At 38.2% G+C, this 22,401-nt stretch overlaps 1 protein-coding gene across 1 annotated transcript in view; it reads right to left on the bottom strand.

The window, feature by feature from the left end:
- ABP1 (endoplasmic reticulum auxin binding protein 1) overlaps nucleotides 1-22,401 on the bottom strand; it is a 189,366-nt gene that overhangs the window by 37,184 nt on the left and 129,781 nt on the right. The window contains exon 3 of the mRNA XM_089800236.1: nucleotides 16,479-16,682. Coding sequence (XP_089656362.1) covers nucleotides 16,479-16,682 — 204 coding nt within the window. The remainder of the gene's footprint in view (nucleotides 1-16,478; nucleotides 16,683-22,401) is intronic.

Below are 22,401 nucleotides of genomic sequence, written 5' to 3' on the forward strand. Positions count from 1 at the left end.
TGAACTAATAGAGATGCATGACTACTGGATGGTTTGAACCGACAATATTATCATTCCAAATGTCAAAGAGCTAGACAAAGTAACTAAAGCCATGAAGGCTTATAGAGCCAAATCAGTTACTTCTAAAAAGGCATGATGTTCTCATGCTTTTCATGACATTTGCCATTCTCCATCTTCTCTTTGCTAATTTTAGCCATTCTCGGCATTTTGTCAATATTTGTAGCGGACAATGATTCAAGCTTGTCCTATTTTTAGTCTTTTTGTTCAGTGATGCTCTGCGAAGCAAATCATCCATGTAACTGGCCATTCTGAGAAGGCCTATAAATCTAACCTTTATTGAAGCTAATAAGATTAGCAAAATTTACTTTGGGCAAACCACTGTAGTTGGGACTACTATGTGTGACTCTGAGTTCATTTTAAGTTTTTCTTTTCATTTACTTTCAGTATAGTGTATGGAATGAATGTGCTAATGTTGAGAATTGAATGAATGTGAACGGACTTGATTTTGTTTCCTTCGTTCAATAGATTCCATGTCTTACTTTCCTCAGCATAAACATGTCTCCTGTTCTCTCTATTGTATTGTAGTTTGTGTGTTTAGTATAGTTAGTTGCATGAGGAAGCCAGAAATTGGTGTGTGGGGAAGCTGAGAGATAGACAATCCTAGTATTGTCAAGACATCAGCTACTTGTGTAATCCAAGAATAACTTATTTCAGCATCCCTTCCTTTCTTCGTGTTGTTTTAGTTGTTTACGCATGTTTCCATTCCCTGCATTTAGGCTAGAATAGATTGCATACTGAGATTTTTTCCCCCTTTCTATTGCCTAAGTTGTTTAAAGTGTTGAGCAACTTGGTTTTTGCCTCTTATGCTCTTTGGTTAAGAGCATACCCCAAAGCCCGAAAGAAAAAATTCATTGCATATCTTGCATTCATAAGGGAGTTGTACCTTTCAATTCAGGGGTCCTTAATGGTAGCCAACATTACCAAACAAAAGGCATTGGAAAGATGCAACAATGACATGGTTGAGTGTTGTAGATATGTGTTAAGGTATATAGCTTCCTTAGACAAATCAATGATATCAAAATCTATTCTGATTGTGTATCTATTGTATTTCATATATACTGATCCTTGCTTTGAATAACTATTCAATTGAAAGATTGGGCTGCGATTGTGATCACAATGGTTGCAATTCATTATCAACGGTAAGGTAAATAATGATTAATGATTAGCACCTGTTATGTTAATACTGATCGGGTATGATTGTGAATGGTCATGTCTCCATTCGGAGACATGCCCATTCACCATCAAACCCATTCATTACTTATAAATATTACCTCTGCCCGATTTTGTCAAGGATTGTAATCAATTAATGCAAGGAAGATCTGAAGGAGAGTAAATAGAACTTGAAGAATATTATGACATATATATCCTAAACCAATTCATTGTCATTCAAACCTGCAACCAATAGATCATTTCTCAACATTATACTGAACTTGAATAAACATTCTGAAATCTGATTTAACTTTACATGGTATCAGAGCCAAGTTAAAGGAAAGATCTTATTAAGTTTGAGAGATCAAATTTTCACCTTGAGTTGCAGTCTCTTATTATTCTTCTAAAATGACAAACATGTTAAGATTCAAATACCATCTTGCAAGTGCTGACAACTTCGAATCTTGGAAACTTTGAATAATGATGCTACTAAAAGAGAACAAATTAGAATCATTTGTAAAAGGCAAAAAGGAAGAATCAAAAGATGATCCAGAAAAAACTCTATGGATTGAGAATAATGAGAAAGCCATGAAAATAATAGTGGATGTTGTTCGAGATCATATAGTACCTATTGTGGCAAATCATGTAACAACATATCGAATGTTTAAAGCCCTTGAAAACGCATTTATAGTGAATAACACTGGTAGAAAACTTTCCCTTAAGAGACAAATGAATAATATTAACATGAATAAAGGAGAATCAGTAAATGCCTTCTTCATGAGAATCACTAAATTGAGAGATCAATTATCTTGAGTCGGTTATGAGATTGGCAATCAAGAGTTATCCCTAATAACATTAGGAGGACTACCAAATTCATGGGAGCCATTTGTACAGGGTATAAGTGCAAGATCTAAACTTCCAAAATTAGATCGATTAAGATTTGATTGTCTTCAAGAAGAGTTGAGACTAATGACTAAAGGAAAACAAAAGACTATAGATGAAGACATTCATGTTCTTAATACCAACTCTCATAAAAAGGGTAAGAAGAAGAACTCAAAAAGGAAAAGAAATTTTCATGGAAAAGAATCTTCAAACTAGAAGAAAGACCAGTCTAAAATTCAATGTTTCAGATGTGATCAATATGGACATTATGCACTTAATTGCCCTGATCGATCAAATCTTCAAGCATCATTTGCCAAAACTAAGAAATCAAACAGAGATCAAGATCCTGAGAAGTATGCCTTCTACTTAGCCTTGTCTAGTCAAATATCAACCAAGTCCAACACTTGGATAGTTAACAGTGGATCTTCAAGATACATCACTGGATATCAAGATAATCTAGAAAGCATGCAAATAGAAATAGATGAAGCTACAATTGGGGATGATTCTGCATATTCTGTAGAAGGAATTGGGACCTACACCATCAAATTAAAATCAGGAAAATCTATTCAGCTCTCTAGAGTTCTATATGTACCAGGTATTAAAAGGAACTTAATATCTATATCAGCACTTGAAGATAATGGCTATAGAGTTACATTCATCGAAGGTAAAGTACTAGCATGGGTAAAGAATTCAACTATAAAGAAGGTTCAAACTATAAGAGTAAGACAAGGATTGTTATATGAACTTTGCACTAAGGCAAATCATGCATTTGTTCATGAGACCTCAGATTCAAATGAAATTTGGCATCAAAGATTAGGTCATATCAACTTTCGTGCCATAACATCTATGGGGAAGTTGGTAACTGGAATGCTCAAATTAAGTCAAATTGAAAATGAATCTTGTAAAGGTCATGCCTTGCGGAAAAACAAAAAAAAATCGTTTCCTAATAGTTTGAGCAAAACTTAAGATGTGTTAGAACTAGTACACTCTAACCTATGTGGACCCATGTCAACACCATCCTTGGGAGGATTTTTGTACTATGTGATATTTGTTGATGACTTTTGAGGAAGACATGGATATATTTCCTTAAGTGCAAAGAGTCTAAAGAGATTCTTAGAAAATTTAAAGAATTCAAAAATATCACTGAAAAATCCTTAGGAAAGAAAATTAAAGTTCTAAGAATAGATAATGGGAAAGAATACACTTCAGAAATATTTAAAGAATTCTGCAAACTTGTTGAGATTAAGAGGGAGTTTACAGTTCCTTACAACCCACAACTAAATGGAGTTGCTGAAAGAAAAAATAGAACTATTGTAGAAGTCACTAGGGCTATGATATATAATCAAAACTTGAGCATGTCATTTTGAGCTGAAGCATCTAACACAACAGTCTATGTTCAAAATAAATGTCCTCACTCACATCTGAACAACAAAACTCCTGAAGAAGCTTTTTCAAGTATGAAACCTGACATTAGCCATTTGAGGATATTTGGATGTTCTATGTATGTTCATGTACCTAGGGAGAAAAGGATAAAATTAGAACCTACTAGAAGGAAAGGAATCCTTATTGGTTTTAGTGAAACAATAAAGGCTTATAGAATCTATATTCCTGGACAAAAACATATAGATCTCAACAGAGATGTCATCTTTCAAGAAGACATCGCTTTCAAAAGAGCCAAAATTTCAAATGAACTAGATACAGATGATTCACCCTATTCCTTAGAAGAGGTTCCTATTCCTAAGATTCAGAGGGAGTACCCTAAAGAGACTTCAAATGACAATGATATCCTTCCACAAACTCAAGAAGAGAGTCATGACAATGATTCTAAGAGGGCCTTTTGAGAAAGAAAAATAATAAAGGAGATGAATTTGCAGCACCTACAAGGACATTTAGAGAAAGCAAAAGACCTCGTAAATTAACATGTAACGCCTTCATTTGTGAGATTCCAAACTCTAAACCTTCTAATGCTTCTGACACTCTCAAGTATCAAGTTTGGAAGATGGTTGATAGAAGAATATTAGTCAATATTAAAGAATGATGTTTGGGACATAGTTCCTAGACCTAAAGGAAAACTTGTTTCATCCAAATGGCTCTTCAAAGTTAAATATGTTGCAGATGGTAGCATTGATAAACATAAAGCTCGTTTCATAGCTAGAGAATTCTCTCAAAAGGAAGGAATATACTTTGAAGAAACTTTTGCACCGGTTGCTAGGTATACCTTTGTCAAAGCTGTAATAGCCATTGCAATTGCCAAAGGTTGGAAAATTCATTAAATGGATGTGAAAACTGTCTTTCTAAATGGAACTATCAAGGAAGAAGTATACTTAAAGCAACCTGAAGGGTTTGTTACTCATGATTCTACTTCTTAAGTGTGTAAATTAAAAAAGGCCCTCTATGGACTCAAACAGGCTCCCCGAGCCTAGTATGAAATCTAATATCCCCATCATAAAATTGATTTTTAATCAAACTATTGTTAATGGGCTGATTGATTTGATTTATCTCATACTCATTTTTTTGCTTTGTTTTTGTAGTTTGTGTTGTCGTCGGCTATCTTTGTACACCCTCAGAAAGTTTTTCCCCGATGGGTATTTAAGCATGGCTTGTAGGTAGTCTTTAGGTATGCATTCTGATTATTTCTTTTGTACTGCGAATTCTTGTTAGAGTTCTCTGTTGTTCGCCACTTCGGAAGTGAAAGATCTTCCCTACTTGGCTATTCTAGTTTTGGTGGGATTCAAACCTCACCCTATTTCGTCACCTGTAATACTTCGCTCGAATTTGGCAATTCAGAGCACCATCTTTTGGCTAATATTAAGGAGTATATGTGTTCAATTTCCATTTCATGTTTAGTGTTATTTAATAAATTTGGATTTGTAGGTTTATGTGTGCATTTCTTCTATATCTGTCCTCCATCTTGCTCACTTTTCATACTGTACGACCTTGTTAATCTGCATTGGTTTCCTACTATACGGACTGCTCACCGCACAACCTTTTAGGCCATCACACCGTACTCCCCTCTGCCCTTCCACCACCGTACGGCTTCCTTTGAACTACCGTACAATCTCCTTGTACCACCATACAATCTCCCTCTCTTGTCCACCATATAGCACATTTGGTGACCAGTTGCATATCGTACGGCCTTCACCCTGGATCATACACCCTAGTTTGGCATCCATACAAGTGTTTTTACTACACTCAGGTTACCGTACGGCCTCAACTCAATGTTTGCAAATTGATATAAGAAGAGTTGTAGGTACGGGTCATTACATGAAAGGATTGACAAATATCTACTAAGTCTTGGATTCTCCAAGAATGATGCTGATCCAAATGTTTATTTTAAAGTAACTAAAGGTGATATGTTGATTTTAATCCTTTATGTTGATTACCTTCTAATTATAGGAGAAGACCACCTCATTAATCAATGTAAGAAATAATTGACTTGTGAATTTGACATGGACTTAGGGATTCTTCATTACTCCCTTGGATTGGAAGTTCGACAGAAGTCAAGAAACATCTTTCTAAATCAAAAGAAGTATACAATCGATATTCTGAAACGATTTGGAATGTGGAACTGTCGACCTATGTCGACACCTATGGAAACCAATTTACACAAACTAAAGGAAGCAATTGTTGAATCTAGACTTATTGATCCCATTTTATACAGACAAATAATTGGGTCTCTGATGTACCTTGTGAATACTCAACCGGATATCTGCTATGTTGTGAATGCATTGAGTCAGTTCATGTGTGAACCTCGAGAAGTACATCTTGTTGCTTTGAAGCATATATTAAGATATCTTTAGGGCACTATTGGGTATGAACTTAAATATGAGAATACCAGCTTGCAATTGCATGTATATACTGATTCTGATTGGGTCAGAAGTATAAAAGACCGGAAAAGCACATTAGGATGTTGTTTTAGTTTAGGATCAGCTATGATCTCATGAATTTGTAGGAAGCAATCTTCAGTTGCTCAGACAACTGAGGCAGAATACATTGCAGCAGCAATGGAAACAAGAGAAGCAGTGTGGCTTCGAAAATTGCTTGAGTTTATTCGATGAGCCTCTGAAACCTACCATTATTCACTATGATAACCAAAGTTGCATCAAGTCATCCATGAATCCGATATTTCATGATAGATCAGAGCATATAGAAATTTCTTACCACTACGTAAGAGACATGGTGGAAAGAAGAGCTATCCAATTGGAATTTATTAATACGAGTGATCAAATAGCTGACATTCTCACCAAACCTCTTCCAAAGTTGAAAGTTGATCATTTAAGAAAGAAACTTGGTATGGTTGGAATGTAAGTTTATGAGATTGGGTCTCAAAATTGTAAATTTGTACTAATATAAATAAAGATGTTTAAAGTGAAAACTCTTTTGTCATATGTGTGACTCTATGACTTATGGGCCTATCCTATGTTCATTATTAAAAGGTGATGATATTTTATAATGAAATGTTGACTCTAGCATTATAAGGTGACGACTTTATAATGATAAATAGCATGTGACTTGATATTCATGGACAAGTCATGATAGTTAAAAGGACATATTGATAGATATCATGTGACGTGATATCTGTAGAAGATCATTATGTTCTCTTATCATGGTGGATATTATGAGACGTAATATCTATGGATATACCATGATCTCATATGGTAGACATTATGAGACTTGATGTCTGTGCACACACCATAACTGAGAAGAATATCATCAGACTTGATGTTCTTAAGCATATGACAAGTTCAGTGATATCACTTTTCAAACAAGGAAAAAATTATTGAAATATATATATATATGTGTGTGTGTGTGTGTGTACTTTGTCTTCCCTAGCTAAGAGGGAGTGTCAAGGTATATAGCTTCATCATGCAAATCGATGATATTAGAATCTTTTTTGATTGTGTATCTGTTGTTTCTCATTTATACCACCGATCCTTGCTTTGAATAAGTATTGAATTGAAAGATCGGGCTATGATCATGATCATAATGATTGCAATTGATTATCGACAGTAAGGTAAATAACGATTAATGATTAGCATTTGTTATGTTAACACTAATTGGGTATGATTGTAAATGGGCATGTCTCCGAATATGTCTCCATTCGAAGACATGCCCATTCACTATCACACTCGTTCATTACTTATAAATATTACCTCTGTCCGATTTTTTCAAGGATAGTAATCAATTAATGCAAGGCAATTCTAAAGGAGAGTAAATAGAACTTGAAGAATATTATGACATATATATTCTGAACCAATGCATTGACATTCAAACCTGCAACCAATAGATCATTTGTCAGCGTTATACTGAACTTGAATAAACATTTTGAAATCTGATACAACTTTACAATATGTAATGTCAATTTGTTGATCAACAAGAGGCCGAATCTTGTTAGATGCCTAAAGGGTGTGTGTCGTTATGATTTCAAAGAAGAGATCAATGATCTTATCACTTCGCTTAATTGTCTAGCAGGGCTCAAGGATACAAATTTTTTTGAACCCTCTACATGTACACATATATTCATCTCACCATAATAGCAAAAATGAATGTATTTTGGGCAGAATTTAGAAGTGATTCAATCTATGAACAGTTGGTGAGTGTGAAGGACGCAGGAGTATTCAACATGAATTCTTACATGGTGTTGCCCTGGGTTCTTTTTCAGGTTTATCAACCAAAGGTGGCAGGTCATTGATGCATGTTTGGGAATATTATGATGAATTGCCTCTCAAACAAAGCCAAATACACTACTGCAGAGTACAAGATGTCTTGTTTGGGCATTACATGTGTTTCTTTGACAAAGAACTCCCAAACAAGCTTGTTTCTAATGAGACATGGAATAAAGTCGATGAGTATGGTTGCATGTTCTTGCAGTTTCCTAACTTAACATATCTGTGAGTTGGATGCTTCAAAGGAGAGCCATACACTCTACCTAGATACCCCACGGACAAGATTGTACTCATCAAGCTAGCCAGGCAACTCATGGAGGTACAAGCCTATAAGTCTAACTTGCACAAACCAGGAGTGCGAATTCTTCAAGGAACCCTTTGAAGATTGGTGAGCATTCTATAGACACTGTGCCTAGAGCCAAGAACATGGGATTCGAACATCAAAGAATCACTCTAAAGAAGTTCGCAACAAGGAGTTGTTTTGATTGCAAAGGATTGGATGATAAAATGAGGAAGCAATTCATACATGTATATCGCCTAGAAGATTTTTGTATTGATGGGCATACTAAGGTGGACATCTGGCGCTTGGACTATAGTCGGTTGACATTATAACAAATAGTGCACTTCAACCTTGCTTCAATTCTTGATTTGGTTAAAGATGAAGATCAAATTTTGGATCTTGACTATATTCAACATCGGATAGAGAAATTGCCCATCCTTCCTCCTACATGGTCAAGTCCGGAAAAACCTCCATTTGGGACCGTTTTTAGCCTATCCTTGCTAACACCAACATTTGATTAAAGGGAGAAGCCTCAAGATTAAACCTAGTAAAGATTTTGATTCTATTGGCCTAATTGGTATTATGTCAGGGATAAGGGTTAAAGGAAAAGATGGGACTTTTTCTTCAGCAATTAAGCCTCCTATCTAGTGCCTACCAAAGTTAACAATCAATGGAGGAAATACCATTGGTAGAATACTCTAGATAAGAGAAATTGGATCTCGAGCAATTCAGATTGATTGCAGTGATGATGCTGCATAGTAAGAAAAGGAATTTGCATCCTTAGTTTCGCATCCCATAGAGGTTAATACAAGAGCACTCTCTCGGACTCAGCACCTGTATCAAATGAATCTCATGATTCACCTTTGAGCATGGTTGTGGATGCATTCTCCACTGAATATCCACCTCTTGAAGATCTTGTGATAGTGACTCCAACATTGCTGATGTCCTCAGCTGCACGTGCACTAGAAACAGAAGATGATCAGTATAACTACGAGAATGTATTTGATACATATTCTATGTCGATCCCCTCTGCATCAACTCGTTCCATGGCATTGATTGATGTAACCTTGACTTTGTTCGAGAAATTCATGACTAAGGTTACACAGTAGTCCTACACCTATGGCCATTCAAACTAAGACACCTTCTATAGTCACAACTGTCATGCAAGATAATCCAGTGTGAACCATGGTGACTACTACTACAATTGGCACTTCTGTCAGCCTTCCCCTATGGCTAAGCACCATCACACAAAACATGAAGAAGGAAGAAATCCCACCAGAGGAGCTTGACAAGAAAGTTGTCAAACCAAATGCTTCTCAGAACAAGAAAGCTAAAATTCTTTATCAAATCATTGTTGATGATAATAACATCAAGTATACTGAAGTTGTTGAACCTATTGTTGAAAAAGAAGCGAAAGAAATGCAGGCTACTGATTACAAGTTCTCTAAAATTGAGCTTAGGAAAAATACTCGTTTGAGTTGCCAACAGGATGCAAATAGCTTGTTAACTCATAGGAATAACAAGTTATGAGAAAGAAAAACAACTAAAGAAGGAAAATGCACACTTCTTGGAAACCATTCAAAAAATAAAGAAATCTTCTTCAAGTGTTGAAGTTGTTTCTTCTGAACACACAGAAAAAATATAGCGAAAGGCATGAATTGTGGATGAATGGGGCAGCGACATTGCATCACAAGGAGTTCAAGTCATTCCAAATGTGTATCGGATGCTGAGGAAAGGAATGGAAACTACTGCTAAATTGAATGATATTCAAGAATCACTTGATCATCGACTAGAGTTACTAGATGGAGACATTGGTGCCCAGAACAACATGATGGAAATTGATTTGGATGTCTTATGCAAGTATGAATTCATCTCATCTATTGAAATGTGTCATGATTACATGCACCTGATGGCTTATAAAGAACAAATCTTGCAAAAGCTCATGATAGACGCAAAGGCAGTAGTGGTGAAGGTAAATAACCAAGAAGACTGTCAGCCGACTGGATGGTCTCGGCGGTGTTTCTGTAGCCGACGGGGTGATGTCTGGCGGTGTTTCTGTATTCTGTAGCCGACGTCATCGGTAAATAGTTTGTAGCGGATAGAATATTTGTGGCCGACGGACTCCTTCGGGAAGGTTTGGCGGTAGTATTTATATCCCGTCTGGGATCATTGTAATGCATCTTGTGATATGATATGCTCTATATGTAATGTCTGGCATATGCGAAGAAGAATATAATTCTACTATTCTGTTCCATTGTTTGTATGCGTTGATTTCTTTACCAGTACGGTAAACATTTGGCGCCGTTGCCTTATGAATCTGGAAGGTGGGAGGAATGAAGATTAATGCCAAATCAGCTTAACAAAGATCGGAATAAGGTCAAGGAAAAAGATGGAACCCGTACTGCGCAAGAGAATTTAATTCTGGCACAGCAAGCCGAATGCCGACGGAGATTTCAGAAGATTGTTGACGGAAACCGGAGCGCAGAAAAATTGTTGGAGGAGACTCGGCAGCGGGTGGAATTGGTGGAAGAAGCACGGGATGAGTTCTTGAAATTGTGTTCACCGAGGGAAGAAAATTCAGACAGAAGAGCATCAACTCGCATGGCTCGCTGTGCCGAGGGAGCACGAGCGTGGAGTGACCTCTTCATCCAGGATAGACTTCCGCGGGAAACAACTTCAAAAGATCCTTCTTCTTCACCAAGGTTCGCAGCTGTTGACACCTCCGGTGTGGGAGAGCAATCCGCCGGTGTGGGAGTGCAGTCCGCCGGTGTGGAAGAGCAGTCCGTTGATGTGGGAGTGCAGACCGCCGGTGTGGGAGTGCAGACCGCCGGTGTGGGAGTTCAGACCTCCAGTGTGGGAGTGCAGACCGCCGGTGCGGGAGTGCAGACCTCCGATGTGACAGTGCAGACCTCTAGTGTTGTGATGGCGGGACCCAAAGAAAAGCTGCCGAAGTTTGAGGGCGATGGTACAGTCGACCCCATCCGACATTGTAAGACATGTGAGACGATCTGGTGGGCAAACGGAATCACAGATGCCAACAAATGGATCAGGCAATTTCCGGCAAAACTACGGGGTGTGGCGATTGACTGGTTTACGGATACGGATCCACAAAAGCTGAATACCTGGGATAACATTAAAAAGGATTTCTTGGCGGAGTAAACTCTTGCGGGATGATAATGAAATCGTAGCGAAAATTTTCAATACCAAGCAGGGGAAGCACGAAACTGTCCGTGTCTATGCCAGGACATTAAAAGACCTAATAAACAAAATGGAAAGCAAGCCGGCAGACGGATTGTAGAAAAGATGGTTTGTGGATGGCCTACGATCGAAGTTGCGGAGGAAAATGAAAATTGTGCCACCATCGTCATATGTGGACGCGTATAACAGAGTACTGGATCTTGAAAGTGAACAGAAGACAAAGAAGAAGAAAACTAGCTCCTCTGATTCTAATGACGACGAGCCTGCCGGAGATGATAGCAGTGATGACGAAGGTAGCAGCAAGAAGGTTCGTGCCCTACAGAAGGATATGGTTCGCATGATGAAGGACTTTAAAAACATGCAAAAGGAGCCAAAAGGCAGTGAACTGTGGTGCACGAAGTGTAAGACCAACGGTCGTACTAAAGGATAGTGTCCAAAGAACTAATTTTGTGACATCTGTCAGATCATGGGCCATTCGACAAAGGACTGTCCCTTTAACATGAAGAAAAGAGGATCTCCGCAGGTGCTTCTTACGCAGCAGGCTTCCCCATCGGGCAGTAACAAAAATGCAAACATTGATGGTGCCACATCCGGAGGGTGCAGGAATAATAATAGAGGGCAAAATAACAACAATGCAAATAATAACAATAATAATGGGAGCCAAAGTCAAACTCAGTATGATGCAAACGGACGGCCAATTGTTCAATGCCGAGCATGTAATTTGTGGGGTCATTTTGCGCGGGATTGTACAACGGCAAACACACCGAAATTATTATGCAGATGGTGCGGACCTGACGATCACGAAGATTCCAAGTGTCCAAAGTCTGGAGTAACCTTGATCACTATCGGCACAGATGTAGAGGAGGTTCTGGCAATTAAACGGAGGCAAGCAGAGGAAAAAAGAAAATTGGGGGAAATGCAGGCGGAAATTGGAAAAGCATCGTCGGAAGGGACATCTCAGTTGAAGGACATCACCGGCACCTTGGCAGAAAACTTCGCAGAACAAAACATTGTATGACAGATCTTACAAACGGAGATACCGGTCAAGATAAGTGACCTCCTCAAAATGCCCCAGTTACGGACGGCCATTTTGAATCATACACCGTTTCCGAAAGCAACGGAGGACACAGGAAGGGACAGTAGGGAAGTGATGACAACAGACCCAATGCTGCTGGCACTCACCTCCGAACGGCATCCAGCGATTGTCGAGATGGGGATTTTGGAAAATGTTCTGACAGAGACAATTGTCGATGGAGGGTCCGGCGTGAATGTGTTGCCGGAGGATACTTGGAAGAAGTTGGGAAAGTCGATGCTCTGGCCACCTACATTCCAGTTGCTGACGGCAGACCAGCATGGAATCAAACCATTGGGAATCTTGAAAGCGCAACCGATAACCATTGGTACGCAACCATTTTTATTGGATTTTGTGGTCATTCCATTGAAAAGAAAAGGATATGATGCTATTCTGGGACGGGATTGGTTGGTGCAAGCAAAAGTAAAACATGATTGGAAACGAAATACCCTATCAATGGAGCGCGGAGGTAGAAGATTCACAATTGACCTGCATACACAAATAGTTGGTGAGGAGGCAACATCGTCAGATTCAGAAAGTGACGGCGAAAGCAACGACAAAGGAAAGAGGAGAATGGAACCAGACGAAGGAGTATTGAGACTTGACGAAGGATCAAATGATGACGACCTGGACTCGATGAATGGCCTATTCCACTGGCAGATAGAAGACTACGAACTGTTTCCGAGTTGCAATATGTTAACGGTCGATGAACGTGACAAAACACAGGAAAATGAATGTCCGGAGGAATGCAGGGAAGGAGGAGGAAAAGCTGCCATGGTTGAAGCTGAGGGGAAGAACATACAGTCTGAACACAGAAAAACGAAAGATCCCACTGTCCGGTACATGGTGAATGGACCGCGCGGAAAGAAAAGGTTACACCGCAGCATAAAATTAGTGGAAGGGCACCGACAGCAAGGAAATAATCCAGTTGCGAGACGACCGCAAGCACAGTGGGCGACGAAGGTGGCACAGAACAGACGTAAGGCGTACGACGGTCAAAATGAAATCAAAGTGGAAAAGTTTAAGGCCAAATGGCTTGGACCATATCAAATCCGGGAGGTCGGCGACAATCGAGTGGTAAAGTTGGGAACATTGGACAGGCAAGAGGTACCTCACGCAGTCAACAAATCCTACCATGCCAGGAAGATGTCGTCACTATCACAGAATGATCAAATGATTCCCTTGTCGTCATCGTTGCAAAATGGCGACACCTGGAGGCAAATTTGATGTGCTTTGTATATTTTTTGAAAAAAAACTTAAAAAATTGAAAGAACAAAACAAGAACAAAAAAAAAAATTGAAAATTTTTTTGTTTTTGCCGCAGAGAGGGTTTCGCGGGCAGTGTTGTCCTCGGACTGTCTGCCTGCGGACAGCTGTCCGAGGACTGTGCCCCGCGGGCAGCTGTTCGGACCTCCCGCGGAACCTTCCCACGGAGTTTTTTTTTAATGTTCCTGCAGAAGGCTTTTTTTTTTTGGCTACCCGTGGATTTTTTTATTCTAATTCCCGTGGCCGCGCGGCCTTCTCCCCGGATTTCTTCTCGGCGTTTGTTCTTGCAGCGGACGCTTGTCTTCTTCGGAGTTTTCTTGTCCTACGCATGGTTTTATGCGGGTTCTTAGTTCTCTCATGGAGGTGGTTGAGTTCAACTTGAAGGACAAATTCAACTCGGAGGAATTAATATCATTCTCTTGGCAAGGACCGGCAGGATAGGAAAGAGGCATAGCAGTGGACGAGTAAAAAAAAAAAAAAAAAAAACGATGACAGATTCAAGTTGTTCGGAATGAGTAACAAATGATGCCAAAGGGAAGAGGAAGCAGCGTGGTTACCAGAAAGAGTCTGGAATTGGCAGAAAATGGCAAAAACAATGCATTCTGTGCATTTGTATGTGAGTTCCGGAGTGTTAATTTGGTCTTGGCGGCGAGGGGAGCTGCCCCTCGACCCCGCCGGGGGCGTTGCCCCCTGGACCCCCAGTTGTTGCGGATATCAGTCATGGGAGTCTGACCAGTTGAGAAGAGTTGAAGTTGCTGCAGGCATGGACTTTCTGTGGACCAGAGGCAGTGGGAGCAGGTGTTGGCTGTGAGGCTGTCTTGGTGGATGCGTAGAGAGCTCGGGAGGAGCTGATCATCCAGTTGGAGGCAGTGCAGGGAAACTTGGCTCAGGGTACCGAGGAGTTGGACAGAGAAAGAAGCATGGGTGGCTATCAAGGTCAGCTTGAGGAGACAGTATTGTGTTAGCAGAGGCTACAGGCACGGGATGAATGTGGAAGTGATGGGACAGAAGCAGATTTTTCTTGTTGCAGTTAGTTCGTTAATGTATTTTGTTTGTTAATTTGTCTCAAATATTTTGTTAGTCGTCAGGAGACGACTGTTTTTTTGGGGGGGGTGGTGTCAACCGACTGGATGGTCCCGGCGGTGTTTCTGTAGCCGACAGGGTGATGTCCAGCGGTGTTTCTGTATTCTGTAGTCGACGTCGTCGGTAAATAATTTGTAGCGGATAGAATATTTGTGGCCAACGGACTCCTTCGGGAAGGTTCGGCGGTAGTATTTATATCCCGTCTGGGATCATTGTAATGCATCTTGTGATATGATATGCTCTGTATGTAATGTTTGGCATATGGGAAGAAGAATATAATTCTACTATTCTGTTCCATTGTTTGTATGCGTTGATTTCTTTACCAGTACGGTAAGCAAAGACATGATCAGCGAATGTTTCAAAAAGTTGTCATGTGGAGTTATCACTGAAAACAATGAGCTCAAGAAAGAAGAAGACATACAAGGTTTATGGAAGCAACTCGCGTACAACTTGAAGCGGTTGATTTCAATATCAGTGTGTTGTTGATTTCAATATCAGTGTGTTGAACACCTTTGCAAGCTAGAAGTATTCACTAGATGATCTACAAAGCAAGAAAGAGACATATGGAAAATAGATTTCCAAATCAGCAAGTACATTCTGAAATATCACAATGGTTGTAGAATACACCAATGAGCTAGATGTCGCAGTTGTACGTGAATCACTATCAAAGTTTGGGGAACTGGTTGAGACTATGTGAACACTTCAAGATTTTCATATGCTTTAAAGCAGAATGACGGTAAACTAATCACATGCAAAGAGCAATTGTTGTAAGTACAGGATAGCATGTACCCATACAATCAGCTCATGTAGTCAAATTGCAATCGCATTAGGCATGCAATTTTGAATAAGTCAAATTGGTTATTTAGATGTTTGTTAGAGAATAAGTCAAGGTGGTTGGGGATTTCCCCTTTTTCCTCCACCTTTCTCTCTCCTATTTTCCTATATAAAGAAGAGAACTCATTGTAAATAATCATCTTTTCTTTATACAAGAAGGCTAGGCTTGTAACTTGAAAACCTTGTGTTTCTTAATACAAATTTCTGAATTGAATAAAGAAGCATTTTTTCCCAAACTTTGTGTCGTGAGACTTGGAATTGATCATTGTTTTCTTATGTTGCATTGATCAATTTATCTTTGTTCTAGTTTATAATCATCTTTGTGAAGCATTCGAGCACTTGATTTTGTTGTTGAAGACTTTGAGCTTCTAGAAATAAGATTGCTATAGTTTAGTAGTGGCTGCAAGTACTGAGAATTAAAGACTTTGTGTTTTGATTCCTAGTATATCGTTTCAAACTGAATAGTTGATAAGAGACTTTGTGCCTTGTTAGCTATTCACCTTTATTTCAAAAGATTGATTGTAGGAGACTTTTGGGTTCCTATTATCAATCATGCAAATTAAGTTGTAACTATGGTCTTAAAGTTGTTCTTATGTCAACATCTAAGCCACCGATATTATCATAGCAGTAGATTCCTTTTGTTGATTTGCAAAGAGTAGTTGTTAGCACAAAATCATTCTTGGAAAACGAGGAATTGATTCAGAGAATCGCCCATTCATCAATTTCAATTAAGTTTCTGATGTAGCCATCTATTGTTAAGAGGACAGATTTATCTCACTACACCGTTGCCTAAAGTTCACATTTTGTAAGTTGTAGTTCTAGTGACTTACAAAAATTTTAGTGACCAAACTATGAATGAAATAGCTTTCTAACTTGTACTGCAATACATCAGTGAAGAATGACAAAAATGAACGACTCTGTCAAGCTTATACTGCTTATGCTGGTTAGTTAAATTCAAATAACTTTTGGTTCACATAAAACATACATACCTGGTGTGCAGCATTCATCGGGATAGTGAATGTGCTATTAGCCACTACAGCAAATTGTTCAGGCTTTCCAGGATAATGGCTTTCTGAATCTGGTGCTAAAAGAAGTGTTCCACTTCCTTTCATCACCACAAATACTTCTTCACATAAATGTCTATGAATTGGAGTTCGAGAACTAGGTGCAAATGTTTGAAGCCAAACTTCTACCTGCAACAAAAGGAGGCATTGCAAATTTTAGTGTACATAACACTCGGGAAAGACAAGAAAATTTAACAAAAAAACATCAAAAAGAGCATGCACTTTTCAAATTAAGAGAACAGAGCAATAATCTGAATCCAAACTACACGTGATCAAACAATGGAACCTTCAGCTATCTTTTATTCCAGACATGGCATGCATGTGGTATTTAAAAGAATAGGTTTACAAAATACATTTTGCAGGTCCCTGGTCCATACATTCCTAATGTAGATAGAATTCAAGAGTCAACAATACGCTTAATCTGCTTACTACTTGCTTGTTCATATGAAGTTTTCTTTAAAGGGGAGAATATAGTAATCTAAAACAGAAATTATTGTGCAACAAACTTACACAACCCCTACTTTCATCCAAAAAGCCCTCATTGTGTAGAAAAACCCATTTTTTTGTGGCAGTAGTAATGGCCTTGCTACCTTCCTTCACATTTTTGAAAGATAATTAAATCAAATTAGACTCCGTTTCTATCCTATACTTATATTTATCTCCTTACAGTGAGTAATCGAATTCTAAAAAAATTTCTGGATTTTCTCAAAACTCAAAAAACACTTTTCATCACATTACAATCCCCTGTATGTAGATTTCTCATGACAACAGAATTCTTCCAGCACTAAAAGAATTTTTAAAGAAACAACGATTGAAATGATGATTGTACAAGTAGTCTTCCAAATTTAAAGACTTCAGTATTGATGGAAAAATAAGATATCATGGACCATAATATGTTTTGCACTTTTTTTTGGTTTTGTTCTTTTTCCCAACTCTGAATTCACTTTTCTGTTCAAGTTGTCTACTACTAAATAAATTCTACAGATCCATTTTTTTATCACACCTCCCTGCTTTGGGAGCTTTAGGACCCACAAAAGCTCAATGAGACAACAGGTGGGAGAAGTGTTCTCTCACTCTTTGGAATATCATTTTTAATTGATCGATATTCTGGTCCTAGAGTCCAGTTGTCCATGTTCCTTGCACTATATTCCAAGTTTCTCTTGTCATTTTCTCTAGCACGCATCCTCTGTTAATGTGACTCTTTACTTCCACACCAAAACCTCCTAGGCATGGTGCTTCATCTGGCATGGAGGGATCGGCTCTTTTTGAAAAAATGAGCTTTGTGGGTCAACTCAGATTTTTTTTCCAAGACTTATTTCTTGATTTTTGTGTTTTCTGAGGTTTTATTAATAAAAATACATTTTGATAATAAATAAGAATTGTTTGGAAATAAAACGAATGTTGAAAAGAAACACAAAGTACTATGCACGGCAAAGGCAACGAAATGTGATTTTTATTCAAGATAAACATGAACAAGGCCGTACCAAGCATATATGCAAAGCGATCTGAGATATCATCCCGCAGATTGAAAATTTCAGAGCTGCAGTTCTGATTTTCTGATCTGTATCAATTATCTATCGCTGTCTACTGCCTCCTAAACAAAGCTTAAACCCTCACACATGATCTCTGAGACTGTAAAGCTGGAATTGAATGCAACTACAGCTGAGATACGGCTGATACAATCCTCAGGAACTATGATATATTATTTGCCAACTTCTGAAAACTGGAATTCCCAACTAGATCAGTGGTTAATGTGCCCAGATTTTTAATTCAGGCAGCCCACATCCAAGCTACAAGGCTGTAGATGATGACTTAAGATTGTATGGCTTGGCTAAACAACGAAAGATCTCTTGAAGCACCCTTATCTGCAAGTACTATATTGATTGCTGCCCCTTCAAAATTCTGGTTTGAACAATTTGTTCACAAGTAGCCCTAACTATGAAGTTGTTTCCCCATAGAATCTCCTTGGGTGTGATGGAACCCTAGATTTCTGCAAAATTTAGAGTTCTATACTATGCCAAAAGATGATTTTTATGTGCAGTCATCCGCAATTCCTATGTTTAAACATATTCTAACAATTTCAACCCCTAAAAATCGATTTTTATGCATATATCAGGTGGTCGACTTTCAGGTATGTATAAATTTGCAGATGCAGAATCATCACAGGTATGCATATTTGAACATTTTTCGTTCTTTGCACTTGAGTACTTTTACCTTAATTTAGCTATCTAAGCATATTTTGTGCATATTTAAATACTTCTGTGCCAATTCTCAAGTCCATACAATATCATATACTATTTTTCCTAGAGCCATTCAATATGTGTTTTTCTCAAATTCACAATGAAAACTTATCAAAATGCTCATATTTGAGAACCAATATCTTCCTCTCACATAAGCACTATGTCAAACCAATTGTTCATCTATGTTGTTTGCATCAAGATGTACCTGTATGCAAATTCTTAAGGCCCCATGATGTCATTTGATATTTTTGCAAGGCCCAATTCATTTGTGATTTGTTAAATTCACCTCTTGCATATTTTGACACTATTCTGAGTAGCCCTTTTTGGGATATGATAGTTCCATACACATGGATCTATATGCCAACCCAATTGTACCTATGCACTCTTTGCATAAAAATGAACCTGTGTTCCAAATTGCAGATCTTGATTAGCTTGCTTGATATAGTTTTCAAATGGAAAGAAAACAAGATTTTTAACAGTATGTCAGTGCAATTTATAGAAATGAAAAATTACCAACTTTGATGATCAATATCTCAGTGTTCATACATGATCTTGCAAAACCGTTTGGTGAAAGGTTTCTTGGTATAAGAGACAACAATCCTGTGCAATTTCATGAAGATTGGAGATGTTTTGATATGCTTTTTAATTGTTTCCTGAAGGCTCTCGAGCTAAATTTGACATTTTAAAAATATGCAAAATTTTCAAATCTGAGAATTTCTCGAGTCTTAAAAGGTCATAGGAGTCTTCACTTTTAATTTGCTAGGATCCGAGCCCATTTGATTTATTATTATAAAGTTCACATTTTCTCGTAAGAGGCTCAGGCAGGTCAGTTTACAAAGCAAGTACTCAAAAAGAAATAAACTGTTCAAAATATGAGACCAAACCCTTATGTTATCTTAATTATCATAAATATTATCGATTTTCATAGCTCTGGAGTGTTTAGTTGGCAACGAAATTTCTCCAAAATGGTTGTAGGAGAAATAAAATCTTTTGTTATGATTAAAATGCATAATACTTTGAAACATTCTCAATGACTTAATAGATTTTAAAGCATATTTTGAAAAAAGTTAGAAGACATTAGAATCTGAATTCAAATTGTCAAAGAATTCTCCATATAGGCTCAGTAATCGGCCGCTACTATTCGGCATGGGCATTCCTCCATCTCTGTGAACGGGGCCCCACTATTCTAAAGATTGAAACTAGTGATTCCAAAGTTCATCTTCGTTGGTGTTACCCCTTGGGCCCCCCGTGCATGCATGTAGAGGGTGACCCCTGCAGTAGGGCAATGAGTGATGAAGAATGGAAGGGAACTTTCCTTCTGTCTGGCCGATATAATTTTAGGGCATCACTAAGGGTGAGAGAAGACAATGAACCTGGTGAAAGGGGGTCGGGTGGGAGGAGAACGAAGCTATTGTGTATTGATAGTAGGGCTAGTTGGCCGGTCAACGAGAGGTCGAAGAGGGAGGTCGAAAGAAATCCCTACACTTCTATGGACCGAAACATCTAATCTATACATCACATCTTTCGAACGAAAGCCCTACAATTCTATGGGGCCCTACTATTCTATGGGGCAGTCATTTCCAACTGTTGTTTTGGGTAGGTTCTTATGCATGCATTACTCACTTGTCCGCTATTGGAAAAACAACCACTTCCCATCCGATGCACTTGTGTTAAGCATGCCGCCAGCATTCATCCTAAGCCGCGATCAAACTATCCATGAGATTCATAGTTGCATTATGGCTACTTATAGCAAATACTTGTGGACAAAGCTTAAAAAGAATTGTTTTTAGGCATAACTTGTATCCATTCGCTTCATATAAGCTCAACCTAGAGTTTCTAATATAGCCATCCCTACCCTCTCATGTCAATCCCACAAGGCCCCTACCCCCACGTGCCTATAGAGAAGTAGGAGCAATCGACGAGGACAAAAGCAAGACTGCTCAATGCAGGTGGGAACTACTATAGTTGTGGTTGCTAATACGTAATTAAGATAGAATGCCCAATATTGTTGAATGAAGGCATGCCTTTTCACGGCTACCATAGAATAGTAGGGGCCCCCAAGAAAGACACAGGAAAATAGCATTGCGATATAGCGATCATTATCACTATGTCGCAAGAATAAGAAAGCAAGTTTGTGATGTAGTAAACATCGTGGAAAAGACATAATTGGATCGGCCAATCAGCCATCTTCCATGATCCATTTAGTAGCATGTGTTACAACTTAGGAAATATAATAATTTCATTAATATGGGGTTGTGACATCACTACCAGGCAATGTATATGGAAGGCCGTTAATTTGTTAAAGTTTTATATCTTCAGTCAAATGAAACATAAGAAAAATTTATTGATTAAATACTATTATGGAAATACACATACATATACATACATACATATATAGAGAGAGAGAGAGTATGTTAATATTTATATTAATCTTTATCATATGAATTATAAGTCAAAGTATTTACTCTCATCTATTTCATCGAGCATAACTCAAAACTGACGTGTATATTAGCATCAAGCATATTGTCACCCGTCCCTTTCAATCATTTGTTATTGGATGCTCATACCAGTGTATTGATCCATACACTTTTTCGTTGGCTAAAACAATGTGTCAGGTCAATGTGACTTTTGACCGAAAAGGTGTACATGGTCATGACCCTTATTATTGCCCTCCTTCATTTTCATATTTAATGACTTTTCTGGTTCCATAGAGATATCGAACAAAAACAAAATAATAGCAGCCATAGTGTAAGGGATTTGATATCGGGCTCTATATATATCAAGTCTAGTGTATTAAGGTGGCAGGGAAAAATTAAGTATTATTAATTGTGTTAAAAGTTCTTTGTATAATATAAAGTAAAATATATTGCAAGGACATTTAAATAAGTAAGAATCAAATATAAATCGAATTGAGAAAATTCAACATGGTATCAGAGCGGGTTTAAGTGACAATCCTGATTAGAAATTTATTTTTTATTCAATGCACTAAAATATTCTCAGTTTCTTTATCTTCAAAATGGTGAGTGGTGTAAAAGTAGAGGATAGGCTTGACGGTGACTCAAATTATACTGGGTGGAAAGTACAAATGAAGTTAACCTTAAAAGAGAATGACCTAAAACAATTCTTTGAAAAATTTGGCCAACCACCAAAGGGAGTGAAGAATTGAACATACGAGACAAAGATAACACTAGGGCCATGAAATTAATTGTGGATGGCGTTAAGGATCATCTACCTCTCATTATCTTAGAATTAGATACAACGCATGAAATGCTCAAAGCACTTGGAGAAATGTTCGAGATAAACAATACCACTAGAATTCTAACTCTGAAGACAATCTCTCCAATATTAAAATAAACAAAGGAGAATCCATTGCTTCATACTTCCTAAGGATCACAGAACTAAGGAATCAACTCTCTAAGATTGGTCACATCTATGATGAGAAGGAATTAGCAATGATAGCTCTAAAAGGACTACCACCATCATGGAAAACATTTAGACAAGGGGTATGTGCTCGATCCAAGCTTCCTAAACTTGCTCAACTAAAAGATGACTGCATACAAGAGGACTACATGTTAATATCTCAAGGCAATACTTCTGCAAGAGGTGAT

This window comes from Cupressus sempervirens, chromosome 9, assembly GCF_028749045.1.
Source record: "Cupressus sempervirens isolate cs-2001-9-10 chromosome 9, ASM2874904v1, whole genome shotgun sequence".
NCBI lineage: Eukaryota > Viridiplantae > Streptophyta > Pinopsida > Cupressales > Cupressaceae > Cupressus > Cupressus sempervirens.